The 20381-nt window shown below is 32.0% G+C and overlaps 1 protein-coding gene across 7 annotated transcripts in view; it reads right to left on the minus strand.

Moving 5' to 3' along the window:
- Window positions 1–20381, minus strand: part of Cda5 (Chitin deacetylase-like 5) — a 454673-nt gene that overhangs the window by 12671 nt on the left and 421621 nt on the right. For 6 of the 7 annotated variants that reach the window (XM_081756024.1, XM_081756027.1, XM_081756029.1 and 3 more), the window contains 4 exons: window positions 19725–19811; window positions 15327–15433; window positions 9108–9333; window positions 928–1057 (listed from right to left, as the gene is read on the minus strand). In XM_081756024.1, coding sequence (XP_081612150.1) covers window positions 928–1057; window positions 9108–9333; window positions 15327–15433; window positions 19725–19811 — 550 coding nt within the window. Of the gene's footprint in view, window positions 1–927; window positions 1058–9107; window positions 9334–10213; window positions 10440–15326; window positions 15434–19724; window positions 19812–20381 lie in introns of all 7 variants that reach the window. The other variant, XM_081756025.1, reaches the window with a different exon arrangement.

A 20381-nucleotide genomic window follows, 5' to 3' on the forward strand; every position in this document is an offset into this window, starting at 1 on the left:
TTAACTTCAAACTTAAACCCATAATTGAAATCCCGTAGCGATATGTTCAAAATATTGTTACGAGGAAAAGCAATGTTGACATTTGGATGATGATGATAAAAATAATAGACACCTTATCACATTCATTTTAATGAAAACTGCTTCAAAAGCAAAAAAACTCAAAAGGTGCTCACTTTCCTCCTCCAAATTATTGTAGATGTTTTAAATATTATATAATTAAGTCACAAATTTAGACTTTAGAATAACCTCATAGATTCGTGAGTGGTTAAGATAGAGATTTACGATAATCTTATAGAAACAGTTCTAATTATTTAGAGGAGCAAAGTGAGTACAACTTGAGTTTATTTATTTTATCACATTACCCGCTCATTATTCCAATGTATTTGACACTGATAACTTCCTGTATGTAATAACCATTTCACATTCAATCATATCTATATTAGCTATAATTGAATGTGAAATACTGATTCATTAAATACTTTAATGTATAATATTCTTCCAAACAAATGTGTGGCAGCATAGTCAATTTGTTAAGTTCTATCTAGATATAGATTGTAATTATATTTACTATGATGCTTAAGTAAACCTAAGCTGAGTATTATAATAGAATCTTAATTTGGATGCTTGAGTGCCAGAGTCGCCTAAACGCCAAAACATAAATTTCCCAATTAGGCTCACGACCCGCCCTTAGCTGCTCTTCTTTATCCAAGGAGATATTAACCTATTGGGAAACATGGCTCATTTAGTGCTGGGAGAGCGGTGATTTCTCGTTAAGCTGTTAAATCTCATGAAAATACTGGACTTTTCTCGAAAGAATCAACGTGGCACATAGGTTACTTTGGCACTCAACTCTTTGTTTCAGCATTCCTTTGTAGTATACATTCTTTAAGTATGTTTTAAAAATTTGAATGTTATCTATATACTTACTGCCAAGAAAGGTGCCCTCATTCCTCGAATGTCTTCAAGACGAACCCCACCGTATGCTGCCAAAATTTCTCGTTGTCCTGCAATCTCCCTTGTCCATTTCTTCTGCGAGAACTGCTCTCCGAAGCTATGTCTAATAGCATAAACAACCATCATTAATATATATATAATAATAATATTTCGCATTTGATTTTCACTTGAGTAAAGTAGAAAAAATCTACAGTGAACAGTGTGTTAATCTCGGATCAGTATTCTTTCAGTGTTGACGTCACAACGAAATAACGAAACGAAACGCTTATATTTGTCCTGTCTATCAATCTATCTGCAACCTCATAGATTCGAGAATGGTTAAAGATAGATAAATTTAGATTTTAGATTCGGGAATCGGATAACTTTAGAAACTCAGATTTCAAAATGGTTAAAGATAGACAAATTTAGATTTTAGAATAACCTCATAGATTCGAAAATGGTTAAAACCCGACAAATTTAGGCTTTAGAACAACCTCATAGATTTCAAAATTGTTAATGATAGATATTTTACCTTATAGATCCAAGAATAGTTAGAAATAGACAAATTTATATTTTAGGAAAAGTTCTAGAATTTCTATTGGATTCTAGAATGGCTAATGACAAACAAGTTTAATTTTTTAATAGTCTTACAGATTCGAAAATGATTAAAAATAAACAAATTTGGATTTTAGAATAACCTCATAGATTTGGGAAGGGTTAAAGATATACAAATTTAGTCTTTAGAACCGTCTAACTCAAAATCTCACAAATGCAGAGTTTTTTCTTCTTTTTTCAGTGATACTTCTAGGAGTACCATAATTTCTTATGCACTTTCTTTGAAAATAAAAGATCATAAACAGCTGAATTCTCACTTCGTAATTTAGAAGTCTAAGATCTAAAATTATATTTAAAAATAAATAAACAAATAAAAAGAAAGCAGCAGGTTCCCCAGAACCGCAAAAAGTTTCTGAAATTTTGTCTTGTAATGATAATTTCTTTTTAAGGTCAGGAGATTAATAGATTGTCAATCAATCATGGGTGATTTTCTTTAAGCAGCAAAGAAATTAAACTTAAATCTTTATAGTTTAACTTTTCTCCAGGTTGACCAAACGCAATGAAAACAAAATACTGATATGTTGACTATTGCTCTATTGTTAATCAGTTTATTGACAATTTACAATTGCAACGAATTATACGTCTCTTTTAGGGATACCATTGAAAAGGAAGAAAGAACGTTGCATTTGTGGTATTTTGTGTTAGCCAATTATAAAATCTAAATTTTGTCTGTCTTTCATCCTCGAATCTATGAAGTTATTCTAAAATCTAAATGTGAATATTTTTAAACATTCTCGAATCTATAAGACTATTCTAAAATCTAAATTTGTCGCTAGCCATTCTCCAACTTATGAAGTTACCTGAATTCTAAATTTGTTTATCTTTAATCATTTTAGAGTCGAACAAGTTATCTAAAATCTAAATTTGTTTATCTTTAACTATTTTAGAATCCATAAAGTTATCTAAAATCTAAATTTTTATTTTTAGCCATTCTCGAATCTATCAGGTTATTCTAAAATCCAAATTTATTTATTTTTAATCATTCTAGTTTCTGTAAGACTATTGTAAAATTAAATTTGTTTGTCGTTAGCCATTCTAGAATCGACAAAGTTATTTAAAATCTAAATTTGTTATTTTTAACTATTCTCGAATCTATCATTAACAATTTTGGAATCTATGAAGTTACTCTAAAGCCTATTTTTTTTCTGTTTTTAACCATTCTTGAATCTATTAGGTTATTCTAAAATCTAAATATGTCTATTTTTAACTATTCCCGAATCATTTGTTTTATCCTCTGTAGTTCGAATGAATTGTTATTTCGTCTGAGTACTGTTCATTTTAGCTTCGTAACTTCGTATAACTTAAATATAAACAAAAATCTCTTCAAAGCAAACTAATCTGTGTGACTGTGTCGGGAATATATCACTGCCTTTATCACATTGATTATGAAGGCAATGATAAATTACCGAACCTGTAACACAGATAATTAATAGTAAATGATTTGATCAGATGTTATGTATACTAATGTTATTTCTGTATTCGCTAAGCATTGCTACCTTCAGGGTTCATTGATAAGTGCTTTATGAGATATTCAAAGTAGAGGTCCTGCCTTTTCCTCTCAAAATATTGGAAGATAATAATAAATATAATTATTATTACTATTGGGACACTATTCTACAAGTTTCAGTAGAAATGTTATCCAACATTTCTAAACAAAATGTTTCGAATCTGTGAGTTTTTACCTTGATAGATTCTTAATCCACTTATGTTTTCAATTACATAATTTTTTCACATTTGAATTATACAGTTAATAGGGTTTATGTCAAGGATATTACAAAATAGAGGATCTGCCCATATGAATCTTTATCCTTTTAATCAATGAAGACAAAAAACAACCGAACATCGGCACGTCTGATTGGCTACTTTCCTTTCTACCACGAATTTTGGCTCAAAACATTGCGATCTTATTGGGCAAAGTGGGCAAAGTAGGGGTGGCGAAACTGTAACGTATGGCTTCAAGATTTTGTTGTATAGGCAGATTCTCTATTTTATAACATAATTGGTTTATGTTGCATTTTCTATAAACATCTGTTCATGGTAGCTTTATTCCAAATAGTGCAATACTAATATTTTTCTTGCCTGTCTTTAATCCTATATTTGATCTTCTAACCTCAAAAGTTTTACTATCTTTTAACTATATATATATATATATATATATATATATATATATATCTATCTATCTATCTATCTATCTATCTATCTATCTATCTATCTATCTATCTATCTATCTATCTATCTATCTATCTATCTATCTATCTATCTATCTATCTATCTATCTATCTATCTATCTATCTATCTATCTATCTATCTATCTATCTATCTATTTATATATAGATAGTATATATTAATTGTTTCGTCACACAAACATTTAGACCTAATGTAATACTTAGATACGAATGTACAGTTAACCATATTATAGTATTTTTTAAAATTTAATAATACGAGCAATACATAAATTAATGATGCATTAACAATGTAAGCTTCTGCGTAACATCAAGGCATAATACATAATAGAAGCGGTGTATGTGCATTATTGAAACGGTGTATTGCTAAAGCTGAAAATAGCAATGAAGAGTTTACATGCGTAGTCATTTCGAAAAAAAAAACGAAAAATAAAGGAGCAACGGTTTCCGCAGTGTTGTGCAAATTGATATAGAAATTTTATATACATACATATTTTTTTAAAATTATAATTAATAAGAATAAGATTTATATTAAAATATCATGGTGTAATTAAAAATGTTATAATTTTCATATTGCTGAAAGCTTGTAACATTTTCTATTGTACTAGCCATGTTAAAATAATAATTTCATTTTTTTATATTTAATACATAAAGAAAATATTATCAATATTGTAAAGAAGTAAATATACAAAAGTAAATAATGAACTGAGTGCAATAGTGTGTGAAAGAAGATTCTGATTTACAAAGAAATTAAAAAAAAAACAATGTGAAGGTTTAAAATGATGACAACATAGTTAGGTTAGTAACGATGCGTAAGTTTTGAATCAGTTACAAATGTCTCCAAGTCTTGAAAAATGCGCTATAAAATATACTTCTTCAATTTAATGTATCAGAATTTAATGTTAGTAAATATCCTTGCAATATTGTATTCAAACAGCATATACAGGGTGTTACAAAAATGTGTTACAATTATTTGGCAACAGATTTCTCACATCAAAATAAGAAAAAAGTTCATATGGACCTATGATAGTTTTGGAGTTATAGTGTGCCAAAACCGTGAAACAAGTGAACTTGACCTTTTTTCGTTCTTTCTTTCTTTCTTTCTTTTTTCTTTTTCTTTTCTTTTTTATAGAGAGAGAGCGAGAGAGAGAGAGCATATATAGAGAGAGAGACACAGAGAGAGAGAGAGAGAGAGAGAGACCAGAGGGAAAGAAAAGGAGAAAAGATGAGAAAAAACTTTTCTTTTTTCCTTTTTTTCTTTTTTAAAAAAAGAGAAAGAGAGAGAGTAGAAGGGGTGGTTCTTCTTCTTATTATTATTTTTTCTCTCTCTTTCCCTCTCTCTTCTTCTTTTTTTATTTTTTTGAGAGAGAGAGTGTGTTCTTCAAAAAAAAAAGAAAAGAAAAAAGAAAGAAAAGAAAAGAAAAAAGAAAAAGAGAGAACGCTTCCTTCCTTCTTTCCCCCTCCCCTTTCTTTTTCTATCTATTTCTTTTTCTTTCTCTTCTTCAAGAAGAAGAAATAGAGAGAGAGAGAGAAGCAAAAAAAGAAAAAGGAAGCAAAAGAAAAGAGAAGGTTCTTCTTCTTCTCTTTCTCTCTCCTCTCTGTCTCTCTCCTCTCTTTCTCTCTCTCTTTCTGTCTTCTTCTTCTTTTATGAGAAAAAAAAGTTCATAGCTCCACTGCTATGGAACCTAGCGTAGTCGGGTCAAGACATCACAGAGCAACTGGTATGTGATCTATCCAAATATCCATGTTTAAGAATACTCCAGTATTTGCACACCAATTTTTAGAGAGGTAGGTGGAGAGTGATCAAGTACTGCCAAACAGCCTCTCTAAGAATGATTGTGCATGTACCGGAGGTTCTGAAAGATGGATATTTGGATAGTTTACATACTAGTTCCTCTGTGTTATCTTGACCCGACTACGATTGCTCCTATAGTAGTGGAACTATGGACCTTCAAAGTTCATTTTTTCACGTTTTCAGCACCTTAGAACTACGAAACTATGCACTTCCGAGCACAGGTCCATATGAACTTTTTACTTATTTTTATATGGGGAATCTATTTCCAAAATACTGTGACACACTTTTATAACACCCTGTATAGTGTTTCTAAATTACTAATGTAAAAAGATTTTAGAACATTTTTGGGAGTTCTTGTTAATTAATATAAAAAGCCAATCAGTAATATATTTTAATGTGCAACATAGAATTTCTTTTTAATTTTATTCAATATAAATTAGAATTGTAGTAATATCATCCACATTAATTTATATATCTATTTGTTAAAGCTAACTACAACAAACAAACACATATATTTTATGAGACAAACCTCCATCCATTTTTGAGAAAACTAACCCATCAAGTTTACATTATATACATACATAAAATTATATAAAATATACGTGACTAAAATATATATATATATATATCACGTTCTTGAAAATAAATTTAAATGTTAAAATTGGGTATTTCATTTGAATAACACAACTTTTGTAAATAAAGGATGTCGATATATACAACTAAATTTCTTTGACTATTCCCACATGTAGTTCGATAGATGTTTAAAGAGTCTGTGTCTAGTTTTTAATCTGTATCTAGTTTTCACAAAGTGTCCAACAGCAACAACTAAACTATCTCGGAAGTTCGTTCTCGTAAATAATTACTTTAATTTCGTTTTTGATGAGATTACTAGCAGGTATCCGTTCTTCGCAGGGAAGATTGAAACAAATGCACAATTTTCTTATGGTTCTTCAAAAAACTTTCAAGGCTGCTTCTTTAATGGTCACATTTTGTAAAATGTATCCTACTACCGGCCTAGGATACATGGATAATATACAGTATATACAACATTTCAAAAGTATATCAAGCCAACGTTGTGAATATGTATAACGGACAAACACAGACAAATATGCATTCTATTTTATACATAATATTGAGCATAATTAATTAATTAGTCTGACATCTAATCATTCTTTGAAGTTGTTCACATTTAGTTGGTCAATCATCTAAATTTAAAGTGAAAACTTCTATACTTAACTTCTTTAACTGCATCATTTCCACGATATACCTGTATATACATAATTTATCGTATTTATCTTAATAATTACTGTTTCATTTTTGTTCCTTTTTTAATCTGAATTTTGTAGTTTTACATTAATTATAGTTAATGGAATACTAAACTAAAGTAATGATCTACTTGTCGTGTAAATATTTTTTTTTATTTTTGTACAGTTACGTTTAATTCGGTAAAATTTAGATGGACTTCTCTAAGAATTTCCACTCCCTAATCCCTAGTAATAAATCTAACAAACAACATTGTGTATTCATTAGTATGTCCAAGTCTTTATTATAAACCTATATATCAGAAATTGTTGAAAAAATCAATGTTAATTTCTTCTGACATTATAGTACGTTATAATACGTTATTCAGTTTTCGTTTTTTTTGAGCTCCTCCGTGGCTAAGCGGTTAGCGTACGCGTCTTTGGCGTGGGAGACCCGGGTTCGATTCCCGGCGGGAGCTCATGTGGTTCGGATTCCACGTTAATCAGTAGGTCCACGTCTCATATAGCCTCGCTGCTGAACGGGACGTAAAACTCAAAATCAATCAATCAATCAATCAGTTTTCGTTTTTTTTAACATAATAATACTCAATGCTAACTCGTGTTTTTCACATGTCCCGTTATTAACATGATGAAGTTAGTTGTTTCTATAGTCAATTATTATGTATTTGTAGTTCGGTAAAAATTTTGTATTGCTGTTTTTTTTAAATATAAATAATAATAATGGAAAAACAAGTAAAATAGGCCCCTCCTAGAATAGAAAATCGAAAAAAAATAACTTGGTCCGCGAATAGATCTAGTGAAGGTTATCTATTTCGGTGGCTCTAAAGACTCTTTCTACGTAAAAATCTAATGATAGACACACGTGTTCTTTTATATGTTGGTAAGGATTACATTTACTTCCACGCTTATATATGAATTATATTCATAGAGTTTATGTTCACATTTTTTTCTATAGTTATTACATTTTCTTGGACTCTACTACTATTTTTGTATGTTGTGATTTTCTAATACTCTTAATATACAATTTATAAAAACTAATTAACTGATCTCAAATGTAAAGATTTAAACTGAAAAATTAGAGACTGAAAGTTCTCAGAATGCCACGGGCTTAAAAAAATTAAACATATATTATCTGAAAATACAATATAAACAACCCTTTATAATTAGGTATAACTATTATTGTTTCTCTATATTTCTAATCTTAAAAGAACACACAACTAAAGACTTTTCATCTACAAGGCTAGAAAGCAATATAACAGTGTTTTACAAGGATCAGCCACAATTCTTTTGCTTCAAGACCGGAACATTCGCTGTTTCTTCTCATATTAATAATTTGTCTTCAGCCCTCTCCGTTGGTCTAGTGGCTAGCGTGCGCCTTTGTTGTGTAGGGTCCCGGGTTCGACTCCCGGTGGGAGAGCATCGAAATTTGGACAGTAGTTCGGATCAAAACTGTAGATGTACGTCTCATACAGCCTCAATACTGAAAAGGAAACTTGAACAGAACAGATAATAACATCGTTTTGTTTTCTGTGTTCATTAACTATTAGTTTATTCTTTTAAGACCAAATTGATCTAAATAATAATAATAATAATAATAATAATAATAATAATAATAATAATAATAAATGCTTTGACACAATATAATCCAATGCAGCTTTTTATCCAATACATTGAAGCTTAAGCTTTGTTCAGTCGTTGAGAGAATGAAACAACAAATAGATCTAAAATGAAATCATACTGCATTGGTTCATATTGCATGATGTTTATTTTTGTATAGTATAGTCATACTTTGGAATCCGATCTTAATCTGTTCCAAAACTTCATTCGAATCCGACGAACTCGATTAAATAAAAATCAGTATATAGACTGAATTTAAGATAAAATATTAAAGGTTAAAGGTAAGGTACATGCACAAAGGCATAAAATTAGCGCGAAAATGCATTAATTCTTTGGTCTACTGCAGAGAAGTGGCAACAATACCTTCGACACGCAGAATGTTCATGTTGAGCTGTATTGATTTGATTTACTTATAGTGTATTCCGTTGACCTCTCCACTTTTCATATCCATCAAATTTGGTAACCCAAAAATGGATCGCTATTTTTCGAGCATCCTGTATTATACTTCTACATAGTGGATGATATTACTATTTCGGTTAAATCAAGGTCTACATTTAACGTTTTTCTTACATTTCAACATTTAATTAGTGCACAAGGTGAAAGTGCTTGTAAGATTTTTTTTTCAAATCCCGTTCTCTCTCATAAACATTGAAATAAATAAATTTAAAAAAATGACATCGTAAGCTAGATATTACGACTTACGAAATGGAATGTGAAGCAATCTCGTGTCCGTCAGCATACAGATTCTGGACTTGGCTGTAGTCAGTCCATTCATGGGAGACATAGAATGTGGCTGAGATGGGGCAACCATTGGCATTGCGTCGTCCCTTCTCAAAGAGTGACTTGTACAGCTCCTTGTTTAAGTCATTCACTGAGTCATCAAAGGTGAGGAGCACAATCTGGGGAATCTCCTCTGGCTCAAAGCCACCTACACGGAAATAAGCAGGATAGACACACAGAGCATTAGAAGCCTATCAAACAGGTTGAAGCAAGCAGCGCCACAAAACAAGGAACAACACAAAGAACTTATATACACAGACAGAAAGCCATGCTAAGAGTTGAGGCATGTTTCCCTTCTTGCATTATTAACTCAATTTTTTTTTCATAAAATAAAAAAAATACTGTAGAAAGTTTTAAAGTAGCACATGTAATTTTGTAAATATAGCAAAGTACGTAAGTGATAAAGTTTAAAGTTAATCATCGAGTGAAGGTAGGATTGAGTATATAAATACAAAAATAATACTCATGACCAAGGTGCCGTCGTTGGGCAGAAATTACCGCATTTGCCAACGTCAATATTTGGAAGTATTCTTTTTTTCTAAATTATTATTGTAACGTACTACGTATTATTTGGTTTGCTACTTTCATTATTACTTTAAAATAACAAGCCTAAATTTCGCCAAAATGATTTCATAGTTCAACTAGCGTCAGAAAGCGTTGCATGACGAAATCTTCTAAACTGCTGATTCAAGGTTCACTAAAGAAGTTGATGGATGAGTGTACACGCTCAGTCAGATGAGTAGTGGAAGCGAGGGGCCTTGAGTCATCTACAAGTTGCCTGAATCCACCAATGGTAACGAATTATGGGATCGAACCCAAAATACCCTAACAGAAGTTAGCCATAAATATATCGTGAATAAAATTCAAAAACAACTTTTTTTTTCCTCCATGTTCGTAATAATCAAAAGGATAACATGCCTCAGAAATTTAGCACACACACACATGGAAAAGCTGGAAAAAAAAAGAAAGAAGCCCACAGATTCAGTCCATGAATTCCATAGGCCGTTTGCCCATTGTCGTGTACTTACGATATAGAATGTGAGGCCATCTCGTGGCCATCAGCATATAGATTTTGAACTTGGCTGTAGTCAGTCCATTCGTGGGAGACGTAGAAGGTAGCAGAAATTGGACATCCATTGGCATTTCTCCTGCCTTTCTCGAACAAGTCCTTGTAGAGCTCTCGATTGAGCTCATTCACAGCATCGTCAAACGTTAAAAGAACTATCTGTGGTATCTCCTCAGGCTTCAAGTTTCCTAAATAGTTACAATAGCTTAGAAATAAACATTCAGTAAAAGAAAAGTGATGTCCCCCTGCTTTGTAAGGATTAGTACAGCGTGAGCCGTAAGTCACTTCCAGACAAAATGCAAAGTTATTTGAATTAGCTATTTATCAACTACGAAATGTTCATCCTTTGATAAAACTTCCTATTTATTGTAAACCAACTTAATTACAAATGTAACAAGGTTTAAACTCCTTTGTAAAATCATTTCTTACAACGAATAATTCACGAACCACGCCATAATGTATCGTTTACGTCACTCAACTATTTTTATTCTAGTCAATTGAAGACTGAATGACTGCTAATGTCAAGTGACTTACGGCTCATCCTGTGTAATAACAATGTTGTTGTTTCTGATACCTGGAAGAAATAGTTGCTGTTAAAAAAAAAATAATATTCTTCGAACCAGTGGCGGCTTGTTTTACATCAATCTTGTATTACGCCTATTTGCTTTCTACAGGGTGTTACAAAAACTTGCCTCAAAATTTTGGGAATAGTTTTCTCACATAAAAATAAAAAAAGTTCATATGGATCTGTGGTCGGAAGTGCGTAGTTTCGTAGTTACAGAGTGATAAAAACATGAAAAAATGAACTTTAAAGATCCATACTATAAGACCGATCGTAGTCGGGTCAACACATCACTGAGGAACTAGTATGTGAACTATCCAAATATCCATCTTTCAGAACCTTCCGGTACTTGCACAATCATTTTTTGAGAAGCTATTTGGGAGTACTTCTTCATCACTCTCTACTTACCTCTCTAAAACTCGATGTGCAAGTACTGGAACATTCTTAAACATGGATATTTGGATAGCTCACATACCAGTTTCTCAGTGATGTCTCGATCCGACTACGATAGGTTCCATAATAGTGCAGCTATGAACTTTAAAAGGTCACTTGTTTCACGTTTTCGCACCCTATAACTCCGAAACTATCCACTTTTGAGCATAGGTTCATATAAACTTTTTTCTTATTTTAATGTGAGGGATCTGTTCTCAAAGCACTGTGACACATTTTTGTAACACCTTGTATATTAGTGTTTGAGAAATTGATTTTGGCGACGTTTATTTAACGGTATTTCAACAAAGTTATTTGATTAAACATTGGAAATGTAGTTACGGCATTATATCATGTTTTTGAAAAAAACAGAACAGGTGATAATTTAGTAATATATTAAACAAAGAGAATAACATTGACACCCTAGTCATATTATACATTCCTAAGCACAATACTCTATTTATATTATTGAAACTTCTCATTTTATAAACCGCCACTGGTTTTGAGTAAAGGTTAATTAATACTATGACATATAACTTTCAATGAAATCGGAAAATGTTTTTCTGGAATATTAAATTTATTTTTTCGTAGTGATGAGTAGGTTAAAAGTGGGAAAGAATTGGCACTATAAGCCAACAGCTAGAAATGCTATAGAAGTTCTTTACAAAATCCGATAAGCAATATGAAAATCTGCAGTGTTTATCTAATCATAACCATTAAAATGTTGTAATATTACGTACTTGAATTTTACAATCATTGTGTACATTACTAAATTACAACTACTAAGATTTATACCATCGATTTACATTAAATTATTTGATTGAGGTCGTTGAAGCGAAATTTGATTTTGTGATATTACTCATTGCTTTGCAGGATGGATTTTAAATTTACTTAAACCAAAAACTATATTTACTTTATTAAAATACGTATTGAGTATACTGGATAAAATATGTTTAAAATTTTGTTTATCCACTAATATGCGTTACAACTACTAAAATTTGTTTAAGTAGACGTAAATCTCTAATCCTTTTTTTGGAATCAAAAGATCCAATATATGGCGGGTGGATGTGTAAAGTGCGTTAAGTCAAACATTAGTGTTTTGGAGAAGTCGCATTTGAGGGTTCAGACATAAATTCAAAATCGAGTTTTGCGGAAATTATTAGCTTTTGTAGTTCTTCATGTTAATAAGACTTTTGTTTTTTGGATTTATGTCTAAAATCCAAAACCGAATTTTGGATTTACGTCTAAGCTTTCAAATGCGATTTCTGTAGAACACTGATTTTTGACTTCACGCACTTTACACACCCACCCGCTAGATTTCATCCAATCAAAAATTTTCTTGTAAACCTTATATCTGGAAAACTATACATAGTGGTAGCCAAACCCAAACTATCACTTAACTCAGTATGAAGTGCTTATTCCGTAGAAAATACGAAAACTCGATTTAGGGGCGTTCAAAAATTTTGTGACCCCCCCCCTGATCCAAAACTAATTATTAGCCAAGATCACAATATTTTGATGATTTTTTTAGATTATTCCTAAAACTCTTGGCCAAGTAGTTCATGTAGTTTCATGTTTAACTAATATATGACAAATAGCAAGTGACACTTTTGGGTTTAAATTCCACCATCTTGAAACATATTATCTTATATTAGACAGATCAATCTTGATTTGAGAATTATTGTTACATTTCTACATTGGTGAAAAGTAATAATAAGAATAAATTATAGGATTTGCACTACATTAAGATGAGTGTGGAAAAAAAATACATTTGATTACACAAAACAACACACTGAGCAAGGCAATATGATAAAAATGTATATAAACACTCAAACACGGTTTAACAAACTAACTGTCTTTATCAGATTTTTCACTCCTCCAATGAAAGAGTAGAAGTTTAATGGAAACACAGTTAGAATGTTGAAACTGTTATATCTGTGTGTTTTTGTTAATGAGAACACAGTTAGAATGTTGAAACTGTTATATCTGTGTGTTTTTGTTAATGAGAACACAGTTAGAATGTTGAAACTGTTATATCTGTGTGTTTTTGTTAATGGGAACACAGTTAGAATGTTGAAACTGTTATATCTGTGTGTTTTTGTTAATGGAAACACAGTTAGAATGTTGAAACTGTTATATCTGTGTGTTTTTGTTAATGAGAACACAGTTAGAATGTTGAAACTGTTATATCTGTGTGTTTTTGTTAATGAGAACACAGTTAGAATGTCGAAACTGTTATATCTGTGTGTTTTTGTATAATTTTTATCACATAGCCTTACTCAATGTGTTGTGTTTAGTTTGACAATATGAAAACAGAGACCTGATAGAATAGTTACTCATCAACATTTTTAAAAATGATCTTCATATGTAACAAAGATTTAAAAACTTCAATTATTACTGTCATCAACCTAAGATAATAAAAATGCTTAGCTGAATGACGTCTTTGAACACAAACATGACAATATTTCGATTAATAATTTCTCAAATGCGTTAAAATGTAAAAAAAAGAAAAGTTTAAATTACAACTAACTTATATTGGTGTATTTTTAAACCTTCCAACTACGTATGGTAGTTCAAAAATGTCGGTTTATTTATTTATTTGTTTGACCTTTCTTTTCTTTTAAACTACTGTTGTTTAATATTAGAGTCCTCAGGTTAACCATGTTTTTGTTTTTAATACACATTTTTATTCAATGTTCGGCAAATATCATATTTGTTTACAGGTACGTATTTTGCGCATCGTAATTTTTAATGGATTATTTGAAACTTTTTTGACTCCATATATTTTACGAACTTTTTCTTCAATATGGTGTGAATTTTCGTTTTACTTCAAACACCTGTCTATTGTGTATTTATGGTGTGGGCATATGAGGAAAAGTGCATAGTTTTGGAGCTACGACCGTCCAAAAGCATTTTTTAAAAATTACATTGCAACACGTGTTATTCCGAACTCAAGGAACCGTGAAGCATTAGAACTGGCGATTTCTAACACTTCCGACTTTCCGCTAGCACATCCCGTATTCACTGCTTTCAGAGTTTATCTTTTTCCTATCTTAGATCTACCTTTAGATCCGAGCACATCTGGGAATTCTGTTGGTATCATGTCTGGGAATTATGTCCTGTGGAGGAATCCCTTGTGCAGCCATTGCACATTGTTGAAATATGTGTTTTTGGATAGCGTATGTATGACTTCCTTTAAGTCGATATGGATCGCTGCCTCAAGTTTTGTTGTATTCGAAAATACACGTGTTGAAATGTAATTTTTCCATACTTTGGGACGGCCCTATCTTCGAAACTATGCACTTTCCCCCTCAGGTCATATATTTATGTGATGAATCATCTCTTACAGTTTGCCCGTATAGTTAGTTAACACCCTGTATATAAAAAATCTATTCATACGAGGATACTGGTAGCAATTCAGTTCCAATTCGACCACTGTCTATATGATTAGTAGTCGTTTCGCCAACGATAATTCTCGCAATCCACGATATTGTTCATTTACCAGTAACTCTACTATCTGTTTCACAAAGAAATTCTAAGCGCATTCAATTGGCACCGCATCTAAATTCATCAAAAGCGTATCGATTAACTGTCAATTACTCATACAATGTTCTTATTAATTATAGACTACTAATACTTGTCTACTTTCCGTTCATTATGATGCTCATAAATTTAACTATTGAATTCAAGATTAGTCCTGTTACAAAATTACAATTAAATAATGACATAATTACCGTGTACTAGAGTAAAATTCAGATCACTAACCTCTATTAAAAAAAAATCCGTACCTCAATTTTTCAGTAGTCGAAATAGATTTAAAAAATTGCTCAAACTACCTGACAAATACTGAAGTCACAAAACAAGATAAATGTAAAATAAAATAAAATCTGTTATCGATATGAGATACGCACTTCGTGAAAATAATCATAGTCTGGAAAATTACATGTTTGAAGAAGCTTAATCTAGTGCTTCAGGCAGAAGCTGAATTTACTGGACGTGTCACTTTGCACTTAAATGTTATATATATTGTGAAATGTATTTAAAAAATCAGCTAGTTGCTTGAAGAAAGAAAAAATCACGATACCTGGCACTTCCTTGCCACCGCAGCTACAGTCTGGTAACAAACAAATATCTCGCCTACACTTAGCAGCTGATTGATCAGCTCGTGGCTGGGGATACACTGGGGGTGGCCTGAAAAAAATAATTAAAAAAAATGGTTTTAATTACCATAAAATATTTCCTTGCAACAACAATATTTTGAATTAAATAATACGCTTCAATATAGCAAATAATTCGTAACTTTCGCGTATGTATAATATATATTTCAGTTTCATCAAATTTATAGATAGGATTGTCAGAGGTTTTGTATGTATATCCTGCAAAGATCAAGTCGATAGTGTGATTATGTACTGAGAAACAATTGAAAGTGTTTAGGTCAGTTGTATCATCTAAAGAACTGTTTGTAATTGATGTGATATTGATAATAGCTCTAACACAAAATAGTTTAGTTTGTACTACTGTGATCTGCTGAATACCACGCATGGTGATCGTGATTATGTACGCATCAAATTCGGAATTGTGAAAAATATGAACATTTTGTACCTCTAAAATAATTTCTTTCTGAAACTTTTCATCTCCATTTTTTTAAAGAACCTTTTTAAATGCATGCTCCTCTTTTACCAAGCTTAACAATAATTACTTGATGTTCTTATGTATGTAGAAAAGACGGAAGTACCTTGTTTTGTTGTTCACTTGAAGTAAGATTCTGAATATGTAGATTATTGAGACGGAATTTATGATAATTAGGAAGTACAATGATATGAATAATGGAATTTATGGTAAGTGTGTTATGAAATGAAGTTAGTGTAACGAGTCCTGGGAGAAGAACTTGGGAAGATCATGATAAATATCCATGAATAAATACTAGTAATTACGATGACCATGACGTATGACTACGTCAAGAGCAATTCATGATGTGTGTTGAGTAGATTACGTGAATAAACAAGATAATTGATGGAGAGTCACGTAGCGTATATTTTTTGTTATAAAGCCATTAACAGCGTTGATATATTGAGATGATAAATTAGTAAGTGGCATCTTTTTTAACTCTGCATTAATAAGTGGCATGCTGAATCAAGCTTCGTTTTTATAGGAAGCTTCGTGTTTTTCTGAAATTTAACGATTTCTAATACATGAACAATAGCGTTGAACGCCGAAATGATTATATGATAAAGCATAAATAGGGAATCTTGTCTAGAAACATAGTTTGTTGGACACTGGAAGATATGTGTTGAAATGAGACTTTCCTCAACAAATCAGAAGTTCGGAAGATCTAGTGATCTCTACGAAAGTTATCTACCAGGATAATTCAGGTGTGTTATCTGGAGTAGGCAAAGGAGCAATATATAACTCAGGAGAACAATTGACCCTCTACCCAACTCCAAATAATGCCTGCATTACTCTTGTAGATCTCTTCTATAAAGATCACTAGATCTTCCAACTTTCCGATTTGTACAGAAAAGTCTCATATATATAAATTTTAATCAATAGTATATGTTAGTGAAAAACTAGTGGAGAATCTTCCCTCTATCTCTTCCCTCAAAGTAAAACTTGAAATGATGCTGCTGTAACCAAATATTACATTGTTTAATCGATAATTATTTAAATATATTGTAAACCCTTGATATTAAAATCAATAGTTGATATTAAAACATATTATCATATTGTATATCCTCATCTGCTGATAATTATACTAATGCATTACTTTGTTTTCAAGACAAGAAGCACTCGGTATAATGAAAAACAGGAGGTAGCTGCTCCTTCGATGTTGAGTTGTAAACAAACAAACAAACAAAAAAATGTTACTGTTTGCTATAGGAAATAATAAAGAGCAGACGATAGAGATTCATTGTAAAAGGGTCGCTTCAGACTTCGAGGAATTAGCTGAGATAGTTGGCTGATTGATAACGATGAAGAACGTATCGATTAGCTTTTAGTGAAGATATAAGTTACATTATATTCTATTATATTCTTTGTTTTTTTATTATTATTATTATTTTTTATACGGTCCTGTTTTGTTGTGGCATACATTTCAAATAGACATTGTATATTCTCGCAGAAATCACAATGATAATATCAATAACTTGTAGTTTGTAGTTAGTCATCTTGCACCAACATTAAACACTAGGGAACTCGAATAGGTCTAGGTTATTTGGTGACAATTTTTCACCTAATTCGCTGATTAAAAATAAAATAAGTATAAATGTTAGGTGTACTATAACACAATCTGGCACATTTTATTAAGATTAACTAACATTCACCCAATGTGCCTGGAAATTCGAGTCGGATAATTATATTCCTGGTACTATTTTGGTAATCAATCTTGTTGCTTTCGACAACCAGACACTAAGGAAGAGCATCAGCTTTGCAAATTCTTTAGTTTTATCATTTTATTCAATTTAGTCTTTCTTTCTTTTTTCATAGAAAACATTAAGATCAGCGATACGTTTTTGAAATATTAGTGATTACTAGTCATACTAATTCACAACTTATTGGAAAGTTCAGGATAGTTACTAAAAAAATATCCTCGTCAGAAGGAAGAAGTGTGTTCGAGTCGATGCAAATAAACTGTAGTATAAGAAATACACAAAACTTGAACTATACAGCGTGGTCCGGAAGTGGGCGTACCCTCCCCCCCCCTTTAGTTTCAACAGTATATTGTTAGTTATGGTAGAATGTCTGTACGCAGTTACCTTGTCTTAAGAATCATAAACATCGGTATGATCACCATCCATGTCGTAACACAGCTCAATTCTGCGCCAAGTTCTCGCAGAAGTTTTGCTGAGATACTCCTGAGTCACGAGGGTGAAGTCGTGTTCCACAGCTGTTCGTAATTCCTGCGTTGTGTGATTTCCAGTGTTTCTTACTTTACACTTGCACTTTACTTTGCTCTTTATGAAACCCCAAAGAGCATTGTCTGGTGTCGTCAGATCGGGACTTCTTGGAGGCCAGGCAAAGGGAGCTGGTGAAAATGCACAACCTCTTCCAATTCAGCGGTCAGGAGACGTCTGATTCAGATAATTGCGCACGTGAATCGCGAAGTGCGCTGGTTACGACATGGATGGTAATTATACCGATGTTTATGACTCTTAAGACTTTTAAAACTTCAAGGTAACTGTGTACAGACATTCTACCATAACTAACTCTATACTATTGAAACTAAAGGGGTGGGGGGTACGTCCACTTCCGGACCACCCTGTACTGTGCACAGCGTTTCTGTGATTGATATATAAAAGAAGGGAAGCATTATTGTTGCCACAAACAAAGAGCCAACCTAATCACACGCTAAACTCCCTTTTTAATGTTGACCTCGTACACCTTGTTTGAAAAAGAATGACCTGATTTTGAACGGTAATAATTACGAAACATGGAACGTGCCGGCAAGGAAATGAGTGTTGTTTGAAATGGCGTGGCCTAGAGTTTCAGAAAATCGCCGTGAGTCAATGCGTCTTTTCAGCTTGCAATCAGTCAGAAGTAAGATGACGATCCGCTCAACAGAAGGAGTTTTGTGTGCTGCAGTTCGCAAAGACTGAGTCAGTGATTTCGGTCCAACATGCTTTTCGTCAGCGTTTTGATATTGATCCGCATGCACCCAAAAACATTTGTCGTTGGTATGGCCAATTTGAAGAGACAGTACGCTTGTGCAAAGGTTAAGAGTCCAGGTCGGCCTCGCACTTCCGATGTAATTGTGGAATTTAGCTATCGTCTAGATATTGTTCGTGCTGCTGCTGATGGATATATAGAGCATTTGTAACAACATAGCTAAAACTTGAAGATTTTGTGAGTATTTTGCAATTTATCCCCTTTTGCAGTATGTTTTTATCAATATATATGGACTTTTAAAATTAGGTCATTCTTTTTGAAACAAAGTGTAGATATAGACTAGAGACCTGGAGCAGACTAGATACAACCAACTAATTATTTTCGTTGTCTTTTTTTTTTTTTTTTTTTTTTTTTGTGTGTGTCTTGTGTTGTTCTCCTCTGTCCTCTCTCGCATCTCATGACAATAATGCATACTCAAGAATATGACAGATGTACTGTAATGACTTAAATGATGTGTTCACTCTTAGAAACTAGTTCCCTCAATCAAAAATAAATTCTCCTGTAAATAATACATAGATAAATACTTTTTCTTCGAAGAAAGAAAGTCGTGATTCCCCGCTTAATAGTTGGACAGACATACATATTTTGAATCTTACAATAATAGAAAGAGTAAAAGATATGCATCAACAACAAAACGAAAACAAGCACTTATACTTTTATACGGAAATGTGCATAACAATAACAATACTATTTATAAATTTAGACTAATGTAACTTACATAGTTAATTGGTCATCAAGGGCCTTAGAGAAGAGTGGCTATATATATAGAGTCATTGGAGCAACTAACTGTAGTCTTGTAAAGCTTGTAGGAACTACTCACCTGCTTGGAGGAAACCTGTAGATGTCAATATATTCGGAAGCCTTTGAAATGATGGCAGTGGAAGGTTTCAGTGTTGGGCGAGCACGTCTGGAAATAAAAGTGTATATTTATATTAAGCAAGCATTTAATATTAAGATTTAGGCCATTATTATTTTTTTATCAGTAGGCCTACTTGCATTGTTCTATTAAAATCTATTAGAAACTTTATCAGTATTTGCATTGTTCTATTAAAACCAATTAGAAACCTTATCAGTATTTGCATTGTTCTATTAAAACCTATTAGAAACTTTATCAGTACTTGCATGGTTCTATTAAAACCTGTTAGAAGCTTTATCAGCATTTGCATTATTCTATTAAAACCTATTGGAAACTTTATCAGTACTTGCATGGTTCTATTAAAACATATTAGAAACCTTATCAGTACTTGCATTGTTCTATTAAGACCTATTAGAAACTTTATCAGTATTTGCATTGTTCTATTAAAACCAATTAGAAACTTTATCAGTACTTGCATTGTTCTATTAAAACCTATTAGAAACCTTATCAGTATTTGCATTGTTCTATTAAAACCAATTAGAAACCTTATCAGTACTTGCATTGTTCTATTAAGACCTATTAGAAACCTTATCAGTACTTGCATTATTCTATTAAAACCTA

Source organism: Thermobia domestica, chromosome 4 (genome assembly GCF_964235325.1).
Source record: "Thermobia domestica chromosome 4, izTheDome1.hap1.1, whole genome shotgun sequence".
NCBI classification, from domain to species: domain Eukaryota; kingdom Metazoa; phylum Arthropoda; class Insecta; order Zygentoma; family Lepismatidae; genus Thermobia; species Thermobia domestica.